The sequence below is a fragment of the Crinia signifera genome, chromosome 3 (genome assembly GCF_055691185.1).
Source record: "Crinia signifera chromosome 3, ASM5569118v1, whole genome shotgun sequence".
Taxonomy (NCBI): domain Eukaryota; kingdom Metazoa; phylum Chordata; class Amphibia; order Anura; family Myobatrachidae; genus Crinia; species Crinia signifera.
The window spans coordinates 162,098,327-162,120,302 of record NC_139219.1 but is presented as its reverse complement, the minus strand read 5'-3'; the positions used below and the strand labels follow the sequence as shown (position 1 = coordinate 162,120,302).

General features: G+C 45.8%; 1 protein-coding gene across 2 annotated transcripts in view; it reads right to left on the bottom strand.

The window, feature by feature from the left end:
* LOC146063923 (amine sulfotransferase-like) overlaps nucleotides 1-17,805 on the bottom strand; it is a 35,195-nt gene extending 17,390 nt beyond the window's left edge. Inside the window, exons 1-4 of one of the 2 annotated variants that reach the window (XM_083176839.1) lie at nucleotides 17,485-17,805; nucleotides 9,106-9,137; nucleotides 8,171-8,349; nucleotides 6,639-6,847 (exon numbers count right to left, since the gene is read on the bottom strand). In XM_083176839.1, coding sequence (XP_083032965.1) covers nucleotides 6,639-6,847; nucleotides 8,171-8,330 — 369 coding nt within the window. In that variant the 5' untranslated portion in view covers nucleotides 8,331-8,349; nucleotides 9,106-9,137; nucleotides 17,485-17,805. Of the gene's footprint in view, nucleotides 1-6,638; nucleotides 6,848-8,170; nucleotides 8,361-9,105; nucleotides 9,138-17,484 lie in introns of both variants that reach the window. The other variant, XM_083176838.1, reaches the window with a different exon arrangement.
* Nucleotides 17,806-21,976: the final 4,171 nt, after the last annotated feature.

Here is a 21,976-nt window from a genome sequence, read left to right as displayed (position 1 = left end):
CCACAGTGCCAGGCTACCTGGATGCCAGGCAGCTTCAAGGACTCCTGACTGAGGCATCGATGCATTAACAGCTGGACCTCAGACAAACATGCAGCACTGTGTGCCTGTCAGACATCTAGCCTCTACCTTGCCATGTTCCTGTGAGGTCATCCCAGTGCATTTATTCCGCATTCTGCCTGTAAATCACCATCTGCACAGTGCTCATACCAACTCATTGTATAATTCAGCCAATCAGCGTCCGGAAAGTCTTTTCAAAGTCATCAGCGCTTCCCGCTGCCAGGCAAATAGCGCTAGGAGACGGAGTGATGAGTGAGTGAAAGCTTCTGCTACACAAGTCCCTGGACCCCCGCTGCCAACATACCTGTGTGCAGCCAGCGGGGGTAGGCAGCGTCCAGAGGTCCAGGGACTGGTGTAGCGGCAGCCTTCACTCACTCCGTCTCCTAGCGCTATCTGCCTGGCGGCGGGAAGCGCTGATGACTTTGAAAAGACTTGCCGGACGCTGATTGGCTGAATTCAGCCAATCAGCGTCCGGCAAGTCTTTTCAAAATTTGCTTCCCGCCCACCGCCTGGCAACGCTAGGAGCCGGAGTTAACCCACCAGTCCCCGGACCCCCGCTGCCCGTCCCCGGGACCCCGCTGCCAGTACCTCCCCCCCTCCAGCGCCCGGTGCGCGTGACCCCCCAGCACCCCCTAGTTACGGCCCTGCAGTACGCAAACCATCTGGTGTGCATACATTTCTGAATCTAGCGGTCACACTCTGGAAGTTTATTGTCCTGCAGGGCAGGGATTTCTGATGCCCTTGGAAAGCTCATGCATGGATATCGTCATGGTGCTCATTGCAGCAACTTACTTTGGCAGCCAATCTGTGACCTGCAGTCCTACATAGAGTTAAGAGTTAAGGGGCATACACACTCAGGGATGTGTGCTAAGCTGTTTTGCTTAGCTATTTAGGGTAGGTGATTTCTCTGTGTCCAGATCACCCATGGAGAGCACATACACATGCAGTGATTTGTGCAAAATGATTTTGCTAAGCAGAATTACGTAAGCAAAAAAAAAGGCAGGGCAATGGTTCAGAATGAGAGATCTTGATCTCTATCTCTCATTCTGTACACATAGAGAGATTTGCAGTCACTTGCTAAGCAATTTGAATAGACTTTGACTGCATGCACTGACTTAGTTAGCAGGCGATAGCGACATGCTGGACCGCGCATCATAATCGCTTGGGGTATACACACGGAGAGATCTGTGCTTATTTTCTAAGCAATTTAATCAGATTGTTTAGAAAATAGCACAAAATCGCTCCGTGTGTATGCCCATTTACTTTTGTTAATCCCTGGCCTCTGTTTGAAATTGCCTATTGTTATTTCTGGTTCCAAAGCAAGGAATACTAGAGTTCCATTGAACCTGCTTCTGTTTATCAAGCTTTCCCTGTGCCACAGCTGTACAGTATTTGAACATTTGCTATTGCTCACTGGCTCCAGAAATTTTCTGTGCATACTATTTTCCTGGGGGGGGTTACCCGGGCACGTGCCCCATGTCATTTTGTAGTGAGGACCAGGGCTTTCCAACGAGCCCAGCCCCGTGTCACTAGCCGCCCGGGAACCGGAGATATCGCCTGGCAAAGCTGCAACGTTTTTCCCCATAGGATAATATGGGACCCGTTAATTCGGACCCCCACCCGGTTCCGACGGCTGCCAGTTCCCCCCCTGGCATCACAGAAGCTTGTGGATCTCATTCAATTCCAAATCGCTGGGCCTTCAATATGATACCAGGCACCATATAGGTCACTCGGTTCCAGAGATATTGCGGGTAAACCAATTTTTTTATTTTTGAAATGTAATTTCATCACTGTTCATGTTCTTTGAGGGCAAATTACCCTGGAACCAAACGTTCCAGTTTCACTGGACCAAAATCATTCAAAGTCCACTCAAAAGTTCTTCAATATGATACTTGTCTCATGTAAATGGGTCAGTTGATTCCGAAGATATAGCCGGTTAAATTAGATAACTGGTTAAAGGGGGGGGAGGGGTGGTTTTCCCTCCCCCTCACACCAGAAAATGCAGGGACTAGGCTGGTGTAAAAGGGGCCAACATGGGAATGCATTTTCTGGTGTGAGAGGGGTATTATTTCAAATAGCCGGGACCTGCGGTGCTCTGAATACAGCCAGGCTCTGCCACTGTCAGTGGCTATCACTTCTGCCTGGCGGCAGGGCCGTCTTTTCGTATGGGCTTAATGGGCACTTGCCCAGGGGCCCCAGGTGTATAAGGGCCCTTTCCTGATAGCTGAGGATCCCCTTTTTCCAGGGATACCAGAATTTTGAAAATCGGCCCTGGGGAACTGGAGATATCATACTTCAAAGCAGCAGTCCACATCTGACCTGTTAATTGCACTTCCCAGTCATATTTCTCAGGTTCTCTCTGACTTAGAGTATTCCTGAGAGTATAATCCAAAAGCAGGGACGCTCCCCTTTCTGACGAGACTTGCGGCTTGTCGCTATCATGCCCAGAACCAGAGATATCAGCCTTCCAGCAGCCGGACCCTGCTCGAGCTCCAAACGTCTGGTGTACAGTTTTATATTTTTGTCAATGGATTGCTCTGGCTCCTGATCTCTGATCCCCAAGTTCCCAGCACCTCCTGAAAGTTGGGACTTTAGGATTTTATACTTTTGAAAGCTAAGAAATCTATTTCCAGATAATGGCGATATCTGCAGTCAAACAAGCTGCCCTTCCACCGGAAAATGACGAATATTAAGCCCACTCCATTATCCAACCCTCTCCTGCGTATAATAGTAGTAGTAGTAGTACGTTTATTTATATGGCGCCGCAAAGTGTCCGCAGCGCCGTACATAGCAAACAAAAAAAAAATGACGAGGTAACGTACAGGGTGTGTTGAAAAATACAGTATAAATGGGGGTATAGCTGGTAGAACTAAAATCAGCATCAGTTCAGAAGTAGGTGTCAAAATTGTCAAGGAGACTAAAGATGAAGTAGAGGAAGGGAAGAACAGGACAGGAGCACAGGTGAGGTAAAGAGGTAGGGTGAGTACGTGAGGAAGGAGGGCCCTACTCATAAGAGTTAACATACTAAAAATAGGTGGGTGGACGAACGAAAAACAATAGGATAAGTAGGAACGGAGGCAGGATAAGAGGATCAAAAGAGGTTAGGAGGAGGGATAGGCTAGTCGAAAAAAGTGGGTTTTGAGGGAGCGCTTGAAGGAGGTAAGGGAATCAGAAAGCCTGATGGGTGGCGGGAGGTTGTTCCAGTGCAGGGGGGCAGCGCGAGAGAAGTCTTGGACACGGGAGTGGGAGGAGGTGATTAGGTGAGAGGTCAGTCGGCGGTCAGTGATGGAGCGAAGAGGACGGGAGGGAGTGTGGATAGAGATCAGTGAAGAGAGGTAAGGAGCGGTGGAGGAGGAGAGAGCTTTGTAGGTGGTGGTGAGGAGTTTAAAGAGAACTCGGAAAGGAATGGGGAGCCAGTGAAGAGATAGACAGAGGGGGGAGGCGGAGGTAGAGCGGCGGGAGAGGAAGATGAGCCTAGCAGCAGCGTTAAGAATGGATTGGAGAGGTGCGAGGCGGGTGAGAGGTAGCCCGGAGAGAAGGATGTTGCAGTAGTCAAGGCGGGAGATGACAAGAGAGTGAATGAGAATTTTGGTCGCGTCAGTGGAGAGGAATGGTCTGATGCGTGAGATGTTGCGTAGGTGAAAGCGGCAAGACTGTGAGAGAGCACGAATGTGGGGGGTGAAAGAGAGGGAGGAGTCAATGATGACACCAAGGCAGCGCGTTTGGTCGGTGGAGGTGATCTCGGTTTCACCAATACTGATGGAGATAGTGGGAGAAGAGGGGATGTTCGGGGGATGGAAGATTAGAAGTTCAGTTTTAGCCATGTTTAGCTTCAGGAAGCGTTGGGTCATCCAGGCTGAGATGGCTGTGAGGCATTCAGAGACCTTGGACAGGAGTGATGGGGATAGATCGGGGGAAGAGAGATAGATTAGGGTATCATCAGCATAAAGGTGGTAATGAAAACCATAGGAGCTGATGAGAGTGCCCAGAGAGGTGGTGTAGAGAGAGAAGAGGAGAGGGCCAAGGACAGACACCCCCTACCTCCCTGGAAGTGATTTACAAGGGACCCTTCATACAGCTCAGTGCCCCCTTCCACACGTTAGTGTTCTCCCTCCCACCACCTGTGCAGTAAAGGAATAATTAGCAGAAGTTACTGCTCCAGGTCCTACATGTTGAGTGGAAGATAGAGCACCCCCTGCCACCCGTGGGACATCAAAGCTGCTGCTGATAGCACCCCCCACCCCTAGGAGGGGAGAATGGGTAAGGGCCCCAGTGCATTGCTTTGCCCAGGGGCCCACAGTGTTGTTAAGATGGCCCTGCCTGGCGGGGCTGTCCCCCATTTACCACGAGCATGTATTCCCCCTTGGCAATGAGCATGTAATCCCACATGGCAATGAGCATGGAACCTCTGGCAATGAGCATAGAACCCTTGGAAATGAGCATGTAGATAAGCAGCACTTATGTAGCATAATTTTTAATAGGCATTATGGTGTTTGGCAAAATACATAATGGACATAATGTGTAACTTAACGTATAATGGACATTACGGTGTAAATGTTTAATGCGCGCCTTTGGCGGACAATGTCCCTGTTTATGAAGCGTATTGTGAATTTTGGCTTAATCCGTGTGGCATTATGTGAATTCTGGCTCAATCCGTGTGGCATTATGTGAATTTTGGCTCAATCCGTGTGGCATTATGTGAATTTTGGCTCAATCCGTGTGGCATTATGTGAATTTTGGCTCAATCCGTGTGGCATTATGTGAATTTTGGCTCAATCCGTGTGGCATTATGTGAATTTTGGCTCAATCCGTGTGGCATTATGTGAATTTTAGCTCAATCTGTGTGGCATTTTATGAATTTTGGCTCGATCCGTGTGGCATTATGTGAATTTTGACACAATCCATGTGGCATTATGTGAATTTTGGCTCATTCCATTTGGCATCATGTGTAATGGGCAAGTATAATGGGGTCTAGTATTTTGTTGCATAATGTGTAGAATTTGTATATGGTGTGGTACACTACACTCAAGGACACGCCCCCTGTTGAGTGGCCACACCCCCTTCTCCAGAGCACGCCTTTGGCTCGCGCACAACTACATCCTTCACTTTTGTCGCCATGGTGGGACTGCATACTTTAAATACTTTAAATGCCAGGGCCTATTTTTAATCCCATTCCTACCCTCTCTCTGCTGCTCTCTTAGCATGTACACTGGCACCACTAACACCACCCGTCCCCCATCCAAACCCTCTTTTATCATGGTGCCCCCTGTCATTTTATCCTGGATCCACCCCTGCCTACAAGTTAAGCAAGTGTCTGTGTCTGTAACTGGTGAGTTGCCATCCCATCTTATTATCTACTTGCTGATTCCTAATTGCTCAGTTATTTCTCATGTAGCCACTTGCCGGTTTAGTGCGCGACAATCTGCTGCATTGGTCCTGAATTCTTGTATTCTATATTAACCCCTGAATCTACAGCTAGGAAGAATATGTTAACATATGTGCATTTCCTTCACTTTCAGTCATGACACCAGCATCCCAATCTCTAGCTACCTGTATCATGTGACTATCATGTGGACGTCATCTTAAATGCCTTATGAGATCCACAGCATTGGGCTCTGTGTCATAGGGAGCCAACCCTCACTATGGGCGGGATGTATTAACATACATCGCCGGCCTTCGCACTGCAGCCGCCGCGATGCTGCCGCATATGTACTAACATATGCGGCCAGCATCGGGTTGCTGTGACGGAGACCTCCGCGATACCTGTGATGTGGGCTGCGGGGGTCTCCGTCACCTCATTGCGGCTGGCAGCGTCCCCCTGCGTCTCCTCCTTTTGGAGGACGGGAGGGGGGGGGGGGGGCACGGACGTCGTACGGCGGGAGGCGAAAGAAGCCCATAGGCTTCTATAGGCGATACCCAGCCTTACAAAAACGGGGCGGACGGGGATTGATACATAGGAAAATGCCGTAAAACGGGGGTTTTACGGCATTTTCCCTTTAGTAAATCTCGCCCTCTGGCATACTGAAGCACAGTAAGCATTGTACACACACCTGCTCCTGCTTGCCCATAGCTGAAAGTGCTCCATACCCTGGGGAGCCTCTGATTTGCTGGCGTCATAAAAAGGGGTGAGAAGAACAGGGAGGAGACATGAAGACCGCAGTCTGCTTCACTATCACCAAGAGGCTCTATACAACATGCAGAGAAATTTTGAGAATCAAAATGGAAAGCAGAGCTTTCTGTGCCTCTCTGAGTGGTAGATTTATTAAGCTCGGTGAAGTGATAAACTGTCTGGTTTTTATCACTGGCCAATCAGCTCTTACCTGTCATTTTTCAAACCAAGCCTGTAGCTTCACAGGTAGGAGCTGATTGGCCGGTGATAAAAACCAGACAGTTTATCACTTAACCGAGCTTAATAAATCTGCCCCTGAATCACTTACCCCACACTACTGTATATAGGGATTCTGACAATGGAGCTGGGGCACCCCTGGAGAAATCAGAAATGTCTCCATGGTATACCACTTCCTGAATACAACAAAGCAGTGCAAAGCCCCATCTTGTGTGTGTTTATATTGTGTACCTACTTTTCCTCTCCGTTTCCTTGAATCCTTCGGCATCATATAATAAGGTAGGTGCGTCGAGAAGAGACGAGGCGAGGGGCGGCTTTGAATATCATTGATTAACAAATTAAATTCAAGCCATGGAACTTTGGCCATGTTATTAACATTGTCTTCTACATTTCCTTGACTTTCTTTGAATATCAGAGAGAGGATATTTTGTGTCCAAACGGTTCCTTTACAAATAAAAGTACATTTCATTAGCTTTTGTATGCAATATAATATATAGCAAGTAAAACAGCAACTATTGCATTTGTGAACGCTTTTCGTTTATGATAGAACATCAAGTTTGCCTGCAAAACTTAATTCTCTAATAATTTGGGTAACAAGATAATTGTATTATTTCCTTGGCACTCACTGACTAAGGGGACCAGTATAAGGTCACCACTATTTAGCTTTCAGCTGCTGTCATCTCTGTTAGAAAGCTTCTAACTCTGCATGGGTATGGATCATTGGATAGACAAGAAATAGGTCTACAAGCATTAGGTCGACCACTGATGGCCGACATGCATGAAGGTCGACATGCATGACAGCTGACATGGGTTAGGTCAACAAAGTGATTAGATCCACACAAGTATTAGGTCGCCACCTGCATTAGGTCAACATGGGGAAGGTCGACAGTCAAAAGGTCGATATGGGGTTTTTCAAATTTTTTTGCCTGAATGTCGACACCGTCGACATGGACACTTTTTTGTTAAAGATCACTACAGTGTATTGACTAGTGTGTATGCACAGTATTGTAGTACCATAGTACCCAGGACTCTTGACTCCAACCAACTGGAATTGGGGTTGTTTGAGAATTACTGAGGTAGAAAACCCTCGACTTTACCTAGTACCTTATGTAATGAGATATAAGAGTCATGGCTTGTGGCAGACCCAATCCAAAGGGAGGAAACAAAAAGGAGACCCACTCTCAATGTGGGATTCACCAGTTAAGAGGGAAAGCCCTGATACTTATACAGTAGGACCCAAAAAACGGGCCTCTAAAAATGAAAGGGCTGATCTTCTTATCCAATAATCCAGTTAGGATGCAAGTAGGCTATTTCCTGAAAACGGAATGCCTCCAACAATGGTTTATGTATACTAATAATGCTCTTAAGGGCTTGGAAATCTGTCCTATTGCTGGAAGTAGAATGTTTCCAGAAAAGCATTCCCAATCGAGCCCAAAGTCAGTCTGTACCAGTAAACAGAAGGCACGCCATTTTGTTTCCCTTGCTATACCTGACATTTTGAAGTCGAGTTTCATGTGCAAATTACCCTATACATTTGTGTCAAGAAAACAAAAATGAACAGCATTTAAAAAGGTCCCCCAACAATATAAGAGTTAGGTAAGCAACCCATTTTTATTAGTCACAAATCAACAGTTAGCAGCATTTTACAATATAAAATAACAATGTGTTTTGAATATTTGTTAACATGCCTGATTCCTATTTACTCTTTCTATCCATTTAAATTATTCAAAGAAAAACCCTAAAGCAATGTTAGAATAACAAGCTTACCAGATTTTGGATAGGTGACCAGAAAAACATCACTGTCTCTAATTTCCATATGTTCTATAGAGTCCACAGCTTCCACTGTACTCAAATGTGCATGGAAGTACACACCTTTATGTTTGAACATTAATGAGTTGCACATCTCATCCAGTAATTTTTGGTCCATTCTTCTGATCCACCCAAATCTGTAACAGGTCTATCAAAAAATGTTAGTATAATGATATAGAGGTTAGTAACAATGGGGCAGATGTATCATAGCAGCGCTTATCGCGCCGCTATGATACTTCCTGCTTCGCCTCAATAGCGAGGCGAAGCAGGAAGGGACATCGACAAGATGTATTAACATCTTGTCTGCCGAAGCGGGGGAGCGTTAACTCCCCCCTCCGGCGATGTCCCTTTATGGAGATAGCGCATCAGTTAATACTGATGCGCTATCTCCTGTCCCCCGGCCGGCCGCACTGGGCATGCGCGGGATCTCGCTGTTCACGCGAGATCCCCAGCGCAGCCCACAGCTGACAGCAGGGACAGCGCTGTCCCTGCTGTTTAGATAGGGCATCGCCAGCCTGATGCTGGCGAAGCCAAACCCGGCTTCGTGCGGAACGGTCAGCGATGCTGACCGTTCATACATTCGGCCTGCTATCATTTTGATAGCAGCGCCGATATGGACAGGGGCGCATAGCGCCCCTGTCCATTACCGCATCCCAGCCGCTTCATACATGGGGGAGAGGCGGTATCAGTGCACATAACGTGCGCTGATACCCTTTTCCCCCATATCGACCCTTCATACATCTGCCCCATAGTTTTCAGTCTTACATTGTATGTTTAAATGATAATATTATCCTGTGTTATTTCTGTTAATAGGAAAAACAATGATTACAATAACTATAGGACACAGGTTAAAAATTATTGTGAATATTAGATTTCTGGAGTGTTTACAGTACCTTGGATTTGATGAACAGTATGATGTCTAGATCTGTAAACAAAACATAAATCATTATATTAGTATCTGAAACTCATAAATGTTAAATCAGTTTATACCCCGTAATTAACTTTATTTGCTGAGGCTATTAAGTATTAATGGTTTGGATATTTTTTAGTGAAATATTTTTTATTAAAGAAATAAAAAAAAATTACATTACAGATCATCCAAAACATTTAAATAAAGCATAAAAACAATGTCAGGTACTGTACTTGTGTATTTTGGAGGCGCCCATCGCATCGCATACCATAAGGCATGCGATGGGATGCGATGCGATATCGCGCGATATTGTACAATGTCATACAATTTAAAAATTGTATGACATTGTATATGGCATACAATGCCATACGATACGATGCGATTAAACATTGTATAAGCACCCTAATGGGTGCTTATACAATGTTAAATGCACCCCTACGGCACCCCCCCCCCCCACTATAACCGTGAACCCGAAGCGTGGCGAGTACAACGAGCCCGCGAGGGCCGGCGGTACGCGTCCTCCGACCTTTTCATACCCCCACTATCGACATCGGCTTGGAGTTGAGAATAGAAAGTGTGGCGAGCGCAGCGAGCCACGGAGCCCGAAGCGTGGCGAGCGTACGCGGATACCTCTGAAGCCCGCGAAGGGACGCGGATACCTGTGAAGGTATCCGCGTCCCCTCGCGGGGCACGCTGCGCGCGCCACGCTTCGGGCTCGCCACACTTTCTATTCTCAACTCCACGCCGACGTGGATAGTGGGGGTATGAAAAGGTCGGAGGATGCGTACCGCCGCCGCTCGCCACGCTTCGGGTTCACGTTTATAGGTGGGGGGTGGCGTGGGGGTGCATTTAACATTGTAAGCACCCGTTTGGGTGCTTAAACGCACCCTTTAGGGTGCTTATCCAATGTTTCATCGCATAGGGGGCAAAAATCGCATCGCATGCCATCTTGTGCATGGCATGCGATGCGATAAAAACATCGCCCGATGGACATCGGGGGCGCCGCCAAAATACACAAGTACCCAATGTCACAAATACATCAGGTCTGCAATCAACAGAAAAATGGAACAAGAATGGACCAAGAAAAGAAACGTAGGAAAATAAATAAATAAAGGGGAAAGTAGGATGCAAAATACATACTTAATGAGGTCACTTAGAAGTCTATAATCAGAAATCATGATTTAAACTTCTTGGTTGTAGGATCTCAGGGGTAGAAGCAGAGAAAAATTCAAAGGCCGAATTAAACTTTGAGAGTAGAGAGTTGTAAACTATAAAAGTGTGAAGGAGATCTAACGTGATTCCACTTCATTGAAAGCAATCTGAGGAGCTATATGGGAAATCTAATAATCCGACCAAGATAGCCATTTGGTCATAGGGGAGTTTAAAGCTAGAGAATATTTAAATTCTACAGTCACCATTTCATAGCTGCAGTGAACAGCAGCTATTATTTTGGGCAAACGAGGGGGGTCCACTCTTTTCAACATAGAGCTATAGCAGCCCTTGTCACTATAAGAATATGGCGTATAACTTACATATTCATTTAAAACAGTGGGAGGGAAATAATGTACAGTAGAAATACAATTCAGGGAGAAAGGGGGTAATGTGTTTGATTAAATCAAAAATCTCTGTCCAAAACTGTGATAGGACAAGACCAAAAAAATGTATTAGTATCCCCTCTGTCTGGTCCACATGGTCTCCAGAAAAATTTGGAAGATTCAGGCCAGATTCTATGTAGTCTATCTGGGTATGGTGAAGATCATTGACCAAAAGTAATAGGATGTGAGAATCAGAAAGTGTGAGATTTCACATTTTTTTTAATCTGCAATCATTTACATTAAAAACCAAGTTGATTTTGCCATGTAATTGATTGCAGCTTTAAAAAAAATGGGAAAACTTTTCCAAAATCTCTTACTTTCATTCTCACACCATATTACATTTGGCCCCATCATCTCTCAAAAAAAAAATTAAGTTCTGACTTGGATTTGGAGTTACAGTAAGGATTACGGTTGGATTGGTCAAACCCAGGTACGAGTATTATCTACTTGCTGTATCTGATCTGGGTCATTTAATCTAAATACATTTTTAAATAAATGACTAGAATAGTAATTTATGAATCTATAGAAAATATATAATTTAAAATGCAGGTTTACACTAACCTGGCCAACAGTCACTCACAGTGGCCAGGGTACTGTGATTACAAAGGTTCATGAGAAATCCAAATCAAACTAATACATACAGTATCACAGAGGGGCAGATTTATTAAGCCTGGAGAAGAGATAAACTGGAGATATAGCGGAGAAAAGGTAAAAGGAGATAAAGCACCAGCCAATCAGCTGTGTTTGAAAAAGACAGTTGGGTGTTGATTGGCTGGTGCTTTATCTCCTTTTACCTTTTCTCCGCTTTATCTCCAGTTTATCTCTTCTCCAGGCTTAATAAATCTGCCCCTAAGTAACATAAGAGCAATTGTTCTGCTGTCTACTTAAGTACTGTATAGATTTTGTATTCTCAATAGGGTATATTTACTAATGTATGTGTGTGGGTTTTTTAAAGTGGAGTTGTTGCCTATGGCAATAATTCAGATTCTAGCATTATCTACTAGAACAGGGGTAGCCAACTCCAGTCCTCTAGAGCTACCATCAGTTAACGTTTTCCAGGTCTCCTCACAGAATCACAAGTGAAGTATTTAGCTCCACCTGTGGATCTTTTAAAATGTGTCAGTCAGTAAGGAGTGCACCTGTTTACCTGTGAGGTGAGCTGAAAAACATGAACTGTTGGTAGCTCTCGAGGACTGGAGTTGGTTACCCCTGTTCTAGAAGGTGCTAGATAAATGATAAGTAGAATCTGATTGTTTTCTATGGGCAAACTCTCCAGTTTTTTATGGTGCACTGAAATGTGAACTTTTAAAATAAAGTTGTTTTTTTTTAAATTTGGTGTAAAAAAAATCAGGAATTTTATTATGTGAAGGGGCATGCTATTTTTATTAATGTGCTTACAGCACTGTGTGGAAAAAAAAAGGAATAACTGAGTGTAGGTCTGTTTACAATCTCAATCTGCTGCAGTCTTAAAGGAATAAAAATGGGGAAAGGGGGAGGGGATGGGGGCCAGGTGCACAGGACTAATTTGCTAGCAGGTAAGAAGGTTAAACTCCAGTCAACATGTGAGTGAGTAAATTATGTTATAATCTCGTTGTGGAGGTGCTCCCGGGGAGTATGGTAAGTACAATTGGAAACGGGTTGATATTCAAGGGAGAATATCAGGAAAGAAACTCCCGGGTGGGGCACTGCCTTCTATAATATAAACGTATCAGTCTAAAATATCAACTTTATTAATACTAAAATTGATCCTGTTAATGGATCAAGAGACGAACATGAGACGAGGACATACAGATAACATGAATATTCATGTTATCTGTATGTCCTCGTCTCATGTTCGTCTCTTGATCCATTAACAGGATCAATTTTAGTATTAATAAAGTTGATATTTTAGACTGATACGTTTATATTATAGAAGGCAGTGCCCCACCCGGGAGTTTCTTTCCTGATATTCTCCCTTGAATATCAACCCGTCTTAAAGGAATACTCAGCCCAACAACCAAAGACAATGGCCAGTATTCCATGCCTCAGATTCGCCGTTTTTTTCAGTGAATCTGGCAATTCCCTGGTTGAATGGCGAATTTTCTGTTAGAAAAAACAATTCGCCATATTCTATGGAGGCAATTCGCCATAAATGAACCACGAATGTCTGCCGATTCGCCGAAAATGATTCTCCACAATTCGCCTGTGATTTTCAATGGGGTTTTCAGTGGAATTCGCTGACAGTGTATTCAATGCTCAATTCGAGTGCTGTATTCTCCATTGAAATTCGCCATGATTCTCCGTTTAGCATTCGTCATCTTTTTTAGGTGAACTGTAATGTGATCTTTTAAATTAAAGCGTTTTTAATTTTTTTTTTGGTGTTAAAAAATCAGAATATTTTTCCTATGAAGGGGCATGCTATTTTTATTCATATACTTGCAGCACATGAATATATTTTTAATATATATATATATATTTTTTTAAACAATATATTTTTTTTTTTTTAAACATTCGCCAGCAGGGGGCCGGGAGCCGGAGCCGCTCATTAATATTCATATATTCACTGCACACTGATCCCGATGATCGGGACCAGTGAGTGCAGCGGCTCCGACCCCAGCAGCACCCTGCAAGTGAGGTGAGGGGAGGGAGGTGAGGGGACGGGACGGGAGGGGGGAGAGATAAGCTGACAGGGACGGGACCAGCAGCAGCAGCAGCCTGAATCTTTTGCAGATAGCAGCCACTGCTGCTTTCAGTGAGCAGAGGCGGGGGAGCTGTGCGTACTGAAGTGCTCTCCCGCCCTCCGCCATGCCACATTCGCCCGCCCCCTTCGCCATGGCACTTTTCCCCTGCTGCTGAGATTCTCCAGCGGGGGGCTCACTGATGTCGCAGGGAGCCCCCGCACAGCCTCAGAACAGGGACCCCAGCAGCAGTATACCTTTGGCTCTGGCAGCCACAGCACGGTGATTTCAGCGCTGGGACTGCTGGAGCCGGAGAACAGCTGCTGCTGGACCTGTCCCCAGGCTGTGCGGAGGCTCCCGCCTGCATCAGCGCGCCCCCCCCCCCCCCGCCGCGACACCAGTCCCTCCCATCCCCCTGCAGACTCCAGACAGGCATGGAGCATCTGCGCAGGGGGATTCGTCACTCTTCACACTATTCGCCGTCAGGGGCAGCGAGCCCCTGACGCATTGAATAGTGTGGGCTGGCGTCTGGCAGCGAATTGAAGGGGAGTGAAAAATCATGGCGAGTGCACTGCGAATCAAAAACAGGATTCGCAGCCATGCGCTCGCCATGGCATTGAATACTCCCCAATATGAAGACTGCGCTGCTTGAGATTGAAGCAATTCAAAATTGAATAAACAATAAAGATAATTACAATATATTTAATCCACTGGCCGATAAAAAAAACATTAAAAAAATAATTTCTAAAATATTCTCCCATTTGGGTCAGGCTAATTGCCAATATCTAACAATCATACAAACAAGGGTTAATATAATAGATGTTAATATTCTCCACAGCTCTCTCGCAGCTGGAATGGATTAGTAGCAGAAACTTGAGATGAATTAGTAGTTGGATATGAAGTATGGATTAAATGTTTTCTCACAGAAATGTTGTAATAGTCAAAGTGTATTGGTACAAAATGTTCTTTACAGACACTGCTTGAGGGTTAATAACACAGCAGAGTTGGATTAGTTATTGTAAAGAAGTTGTGCTTTGTTGTTTTCTCACACCAACTGGATTAATAGCATGCATGTTAGTACCCATCCATAATCAACTTTTAGTAGTAAAGCTTATACTTATGCTTATTGCTTTCACTTGTCTGAGTGTTAGAACCAGTCCACTGATGCCTGTGAGCTTCTCCTGTGCCTTTTCCCGGCTGCTGGTGCCAGTGTGTTGGAACTTACGAGTGGTTGGCCCAGGTGCAAAACGACATTTTTGGGCCCTCCTATTCCACTCCAAAGCAAGTTCACAATATGCCACACAGCAGTGGGTGGCAGAAGTGGGCCCCTTAATCTTCAGGGGCCCCGGTGCAATGCACCTGTTGCACCAATGGTAGTTCCGCCTCTGGCTGGTGCTGTCCCAGAGTGCAGCCTTATCTGGAAGTGGTTTGGGGGCTTCTTTCCATGCTCTCCACTGGTCAGTCGGGTGTTGACACATTTCCCTAGCTACAAGTGATGTGAGTGGCTTCCTCAGAACGAATTTGTTCTGAGGAAGCCACTGATATCACTTGCCGCCGGGAAAACGCGTAGTGTTTTCTTTGATTGCACAGGGTGGGATTTCCTTTTGGCTGGGTGGCAATTACCTGATAGCAGGGCTCTGAAAATTTGCACAATGTCTGAATAACCCCCAAGTTTTGGAGTTTACACAGGGGACAGTGGGAAAATGAAAAGCTGCACAATGCAAGCTTGTAGAAAGATTGCTGCTGGTTACAAGTTGAAGAACTACAGAAAAAATCCAAAATAAAAGGCATTCCTGACATAGAAACATAGAATTTGACAGCAGATAAGAACCACTTGGCCCATCTAGTCTGCCCCTTTTTAAACATGTTACCTCAAACCATATTTTATCCTTATTTCTTTGTAAGGATAACAATATGCCTATCCCAAGCATGTTTTAATTGCTCTACTCTATTTAACTCTACCACCTCTGATGGGAGACTATTCCACTTATCCACTACTCTTTCTGTGAAGTAATTCTTCCTCAAATTTCCCCTGAATCTTCCTCCATCTAGTTTCAGTGCATGTCCTCGTGTTCTGTTGCTCCTCTGTCTGTGAAGAATGTCTCCCACCTGTACCTTGTTAAAACCCTTGATATATTTGAAATTTTCTATCATGTCCCCCCTTCCCTTCTCTGCTCTAAACAGCGCAGTCAAGTCATTTGTAGTATTATAGATTACCACATGATGGCAGCAAAACACCAGCAATGAAAGAAATACCGTAGTAAACAAAATTCTTTTAAGATAAAATAGTAGATGATGGGAAGAGTGAGAAAAGAACACAGCTGGAAACAAGGAGAAAGACAAATGTGAGATAGAAAGTTGTATTAACTGTGGGTGATCAGGGGGTGGGGGGGCAGGGCAGGTAAATATACAGGCGACCTTCACTACTGCTAGCAAACTGCTGTCTTACAATGGTCTATTGAGAGCAATTTTTTGTGTCCAAAGCATACATTAGGCTTTTATGCACGTTTTTTGCACACAATTTTTATACAAGAGAGGAGGAAATGTTTTTGCTGTGTTAAGGTGCCCATACACCAGGGTTGCCTACCCTCCCGGAATGGCCGGGAGGGTCCCGGAAATCGGGTCCCCCTCCCGGTCCCCCGGAAAGGGTGGCAATCCTCCCGCATATCCCCCCCAGCTCCTACGATGTGTCCCTCGGCGGGGGGGGGGTCCGCAGGTAAAATGCCGCGATCGCGGCATTTTAGCCCCGCCCCCGCAGTGCAATGACTGAAATACCGGCATTGCACGGCGGGGGGCGGGGCTAAAATGCTGTGACGCTGTAGACATGCCCCCAACAGGGCATAATCTGTGTGGCCACGCCCCCGGACCGCCTCTTTTTCCAGTCCTGGAAATGGCCCCGCCCCCCTGCCTGACAGAGCTGGCTGCCCTCTCCCGGAGAGGGCAGCTCAAAAGTTTGCAACTATGCCATACACAGTGCGACACGGCAGTGCGATGAGATGAGCACTCCCGTGCACATCCCATCACACAGCACATAAAGTCTGTGCAGCCTGTGCTTGTAGTACTAGATTGCATCGTATCTAGTACAAAATGCATGGTTCTGTAGTATATTGTATGCTTTTTGTACTAGGTGCTATGCAATCTAGTACTAACAGCACAGACTTTATCACACCGTGTATGGGCAGTGGCGTAGCTAGGGTGGAGCCGGCGGAGTGCCAGCTCCGGGCACCAACAGTTGACAAGGCGCCGGAGCCGCACACCGCAAGTGGCATCCTTCCAGGCTCCAGCAGGAACTGTGGCCCTTATTCTAGTTCACTCTTTCTGACAAAATATTTCATAGATGGACAAAACCATGTGCACTGCAGGTGAGACAGGTGTTACTTGTGCAGAGATAATTAGATTTGGGTGGGGTTTTACACCAGCCTCACCTGCAGTGCACATGGTTTTGTCCATCTAAGAAATATTTTGTCAAAAAGAGTGAACTAGAATAAGGGCCACAGTTCCTGCTGGAGCCTGCAGAAAAATAGCCCTGGCTATTCCCTTTACCCCTCCTGACCAGGATACCTCATGCTGTCAAAACACGGAACTGCAAAATCCTGTCTGCCTGCACCTATACAATACCTTAAACCTCCTTCTCAAAGCCCAAAACAGATTCCTCCATTAGGGGTGTGGGGAAGCAGCCTGTGGGGTATTATTAAACAGGGGGAGCAGCCTGTGGTGTATTATTATACAGGGTGAGCAGCCTGTGGATTATTATACAGGGGGAGCAGCCTGTAGATTATTATTATTAATATACAGGGGGAGGTGTGGGCCTGCTACAAATCAGGGGGGGGGGGGGGGGGGGGGGGGAAGCATGCTCTTGCTCCGGGCACTGTGGCACTTAGCTACACCACTGTGTATGGGCACCTTTAGAAAAGTTTCAGCAGTTTAATTACCAAGGGCTACATTTACAGCTTTTGCAAGTGGTCGCTTCTCAGCATGTTAAAGCTGAAAATGTAAAACAGGACTAATATTTGGTGTAAAGCCCCTAATGTCAAAAGATATTTGTTGGAAAATAAAATGAATAGTTAAAAATAAGGATGCAAATGGTCCAGTAAGTATATATGTACTCACCTTGGTGGAGGCTGAGAAAAAGGTCCCAGCTTCGCTTTTGCCCTGATCCTCGTCTTTCCGTCTATGAATCTTCTAGCTAAGTTCTCCTGCTCCTCCTCACATGTAGCATGCCATCTCCCTGCAACACTCTGGCCAGAGTAGCTGCTCTTTACGAAAGCAGCTGCAGACATCGTTTAGTCTAGTCTGGTCCCAGACAGAAGAGGCTGCTGGTAAATGTGGTCTTTTAAGTAGTTTCTATCTCGAAACAGCATAGGGCCAGATTGCAGGGGCACAGCTATCACCAGGGACATGCAGTCAGGGGAGGCACTGCCTTCCCTTTCATTAATTAGCAAAATAATAAAATAATACAAAACAAATACTTATGACACATATTACGTGTTATAAGTATGCTTTTTATTATTATTAACATTTTTATCTCCCCCTTTTTTTAAAATGTTTTACTGGCTTAGGAGGTACCAAGAGCCCTCTGACAATGTTAAGGGTCCAAAACCGTGGGGGGGGCAGCGGGCAGGACCAAGCACAGGGCTGTAAAAGCCCATTCAAAATAGCTGAAGAAATGGCACCTGTAGAGGTGCCTCAGAGACAGGGACTTGCTTTCTGCCTATATAAAAGTACGCCCCTATCACTGAGGCAGATGTGATTGGGCAGATCAGTGACAGGGGCGTGCTTTCATATAGGCAGAAAGCACGTTTCTGGCTGTTACTGAGGTACCTCTCTACAGGTGCTGTTTCTACAGGCAGAGGTCCGCTAATTGCTTCTAACAGCAAGTTCAACTGTCACCCGCCGGCTCCTCTCTGCCTGCTTTATCCTCGCCGCAATTGCCCACTGAAGCCTTTGGTCATGTCACTGCCTGCGCCCTCCTCCCCGCTCAGCTCCAGGGGAGGAGGGGATAGAACCGGAGACAAGGGGAGTGAGCACAGCAGCAGGTGTGGACAAGAGGAGCGCTGCTGGGACAAACCAGCGGGCAGAGAGCCAGAGGGGAGCAGCTGGGATGGGGGGCAGACACAGCCATCATGCAGGAGATGGCAGGAGCTCAGGGCCGAGTCCCTCTCGCCAGAAGAGTAACTGTTCATCGAATCATGCCCCTAGTCCAGCACCATAGCGGGTGCAGCGACCAACACACCGCGGAGGTGGTGGAGCTGCATAGCGGTGAGGGGACAGGCAGTGTGACCAGGAGCCACAAGGAGAGAGGCGACCAGCTGAATCTGGCAACTTAAGACACGTACCCAGTTCTACTCTGTCCCCAGCCAGAATGCGGCCATTAGGTTATAGCACAGCAGGGACAGCCTCAATGTACCCCTTCAAAGCGGACAGTGACATTATTTTCCACATTGTCACTAGCATGCTCAGTACAGAGTCAGCTTGCACCCAGATTGCTAACTAGAATCCCTGCTGACAGTCACCCCTTTCACCATGCCAGGATTCCATCCATCCATGCCGTCTCCTTGCTGCCTGTCGTAGTGGCCACCAGGCTCTGCTAGTTAGTAATTCACACTTGAAGCAGTCGCTCTGTGCCCGGTCATCACTCATGTGCCGCCTGTGGGCTGCAGTAGACTTGGCAGGGCATGTGCTTGGAGACCCTATAGGATAGCAAATCTGTGACACCATGGGGCCTAATTATGATAGATCGCATATTAAGTGCAATCTGGTTGCGGCTCGGTGGAGCCAGCGCCAACCGACTTTGTGGGGAGCACCGGGTCCAGGTTGCTTCTGCTCTGCCGGTCTCTGCTGCTTATGCAGGCGGCAGCTCCCACACCTGCCTGTCAGCGCAGAACCAACCCGGTCCCAGCACTCCCCACAGAGCCCGTTGGCGCTGGCTCCACCAACCACTAACCTCACCGCACGTCCCTGGCTATCACCTCTGGAGTCCGCTAAATGCCAGTTAGACAGGGCTATAGTATCCATACTTGTCTACTTTAAAAAAATATTTTCAGGGAGATTATAATTGGTAGAATATTATATATATATATATATATATATATATATATATATATATATATATATCTCTAGCAAGGATCCGGCACTCATATAAATATAGGAAATAATACAGCTTACTGGTAGCTGGAAATGGGCTGCGGTGCCCTCCAATTGAAGTCCACAAGGGGCAGCAAATGTAGAGGCAGGAAGAAGGCGGCACTCGTCAGGTTGGTGCGGCCCGGCACTCACCGCTGCGATTCAGCTGCCCTGGTGCCTTTCCACAAGTCAGTATGGAGAATCAAGAAAAAGGCTGGCATTCCGGGGTCTTTTGAAAACGTGCTACATTAATGGCAAAAACGACCAACGTTTCGGGGGTGGTCCCCCTTTGTCAAGGTGCGTGGTGATAACTTGTTATCACCACGCACCTTGACAAAGGGGGACCACCCCCCGAAACGTTGGTCGTTTTTGCCATTAATATGGCAAGTTTTCAAAAGACCCCGGAGTGCCAGCCTTTTTCTTGATATTCTCTCTCTCTCTCTCTCTCTCTCTCTATATATATATATATAAATAAAATACGACGAGAAAACAGGCAGAGACACTCAACAGGGTTTGGTGAATAAGCAAAATCGTTTACTGAAAAACTGACGTTTCGGGGCTATCAACCACCCCTTTTTCAAGGTGTACAAACAGTGATAAAAACAGGAGATCCTCCCTTAAATAGCGGCACACATATCACTGTTTGTACACCTTGAAAAGGGGGTGGTTGATAGCCCCAAAACATCGATGTTTCACTAAACGATTTTGCTTATTCACCAAACCCTGTTGAGTGCCGCCACCTGTTTGCTCATCGTATCCTGCACAATCTTTCCAGAAGGCACCCAGGTACCCACTCCCTTGTGGAAGAGTGCCGGTCTGTACAACAAATCTATCTATCTATCCATCTATCTATCTATATATATATGAACAAGTGTGGAGTGGCGCACTTCTCAACTTCAGTCCATAATATATTAAACAATGTCCATAACTTGGTGTTATTCTCTTTATTAAAAGTCTTTTTAGACAAAACGTGTTGTTTTCACCCGACGCGTTTTGCCCAACAAGGGGCTTCCTCAGGGGTATCAGCTACAAAGCATAAACAAATATCATACACATAATTAATACATAAACAGATTAAGAAATCATTTTACATAAAAAATGGACAGTCAAGATCACCTCTACAAGAGGTTTTCATATATCGGAGGATGTGAAACAATAAAAGAGCAGTTTATAAATATAAAAAATATAACAACCTCAAATCACAATTTTTATAAATTAAAGTTTGATTATACACTGTCATAATAATACTGTCTTAATTAAAAAATCATCATAACAATATTCAAATGGATAGTTTAGAGCTCATGTAGGAGGTAGAAATAAGTCGTATTGGCTCATAAACGAAATTGAAGACTTTATAAGTGGAGTATAACGTTGTTGAACAGATAATAAATTTGTGCTGGGATTTGTAGACATATGTTTATACATATATTTTCACGTATCTCACTGCAAGGTTGTAAACACATGCCTTTATAGAATAACGTTGTGGTAAAACCACAAACAGGGTGGAAAGTGTGAGATTCTTTCCTCTTAATTCCACATTATTTTCGGTCTTCTCTGCTAGATATTTTCCTCTATGCACGTTAGGAGATATGCATTTTTGATTTTTTAGACTGTTGCAGTTTGCCATATTACCTGTTTATTCATCACCATTAGTCCTGGACTTACTGTATGCACAAGTAACATATTTCTAGCAGTAATTCTATGCCTTGTGCCGCTATCCCTTCCAATCCGGTAAGGGTTAATAGAGCCGTCAGACATATGATATAGATGCAGGACGGCATCAATGTAATTATATTGTAGCGTGTATTAGGTTATTCTATAATATGTACATCCTAGATAGGGGTAACACATGTTTATATATGTAGATACTGTAACCGGCATACACCATTATTTTCAATAGGTTCCCATGGTGATGGGAGCACACACTGATGCACACATGGATGACGTCAGACACTAGCACCGGCCGGCCGGGAGAGAGGTCCCGTACCCGGAAGACGCCCACACAGGGTATATAAAGTAGGTGTATCTTTGTTTGTAGGTTTGATTGACCTGAAGAAATTGCCCATTAAAGAGGCAATGAAACATTGTCTTAATATGTCTCGCTGAAGTGCAGTTTTTACAAGTCGCTTGGAGTGCTGCGTCCACCACCCATTGTTCTATTCATGACCTGATGTGGAGACACTGTGCAGAAAGTTTGTACAGGTAGAGCCGGATCCCCTCCATTGTCCATCTATCTATCTATCTACAGATGGAGCGGGTCTCGCTCTTGCAGGGGATGGTGGAAGATTCCCCAGCCACCGTAAGGGGACGCCGCCTCGCCGAGGTTCGCACGGGGTCCACGCCGCCTTGCCGCCCCCCCCCCCTAACCCTGTCTGTCTCCCTGAAGCGGGTTCCCGTCCCCCGGCCGACGGGAAACTGAGACGCACGCGCGTCTCAGTCAGATGGGGCGCCTCTTCGCCAGATTCTGGCGCAGCGCCAG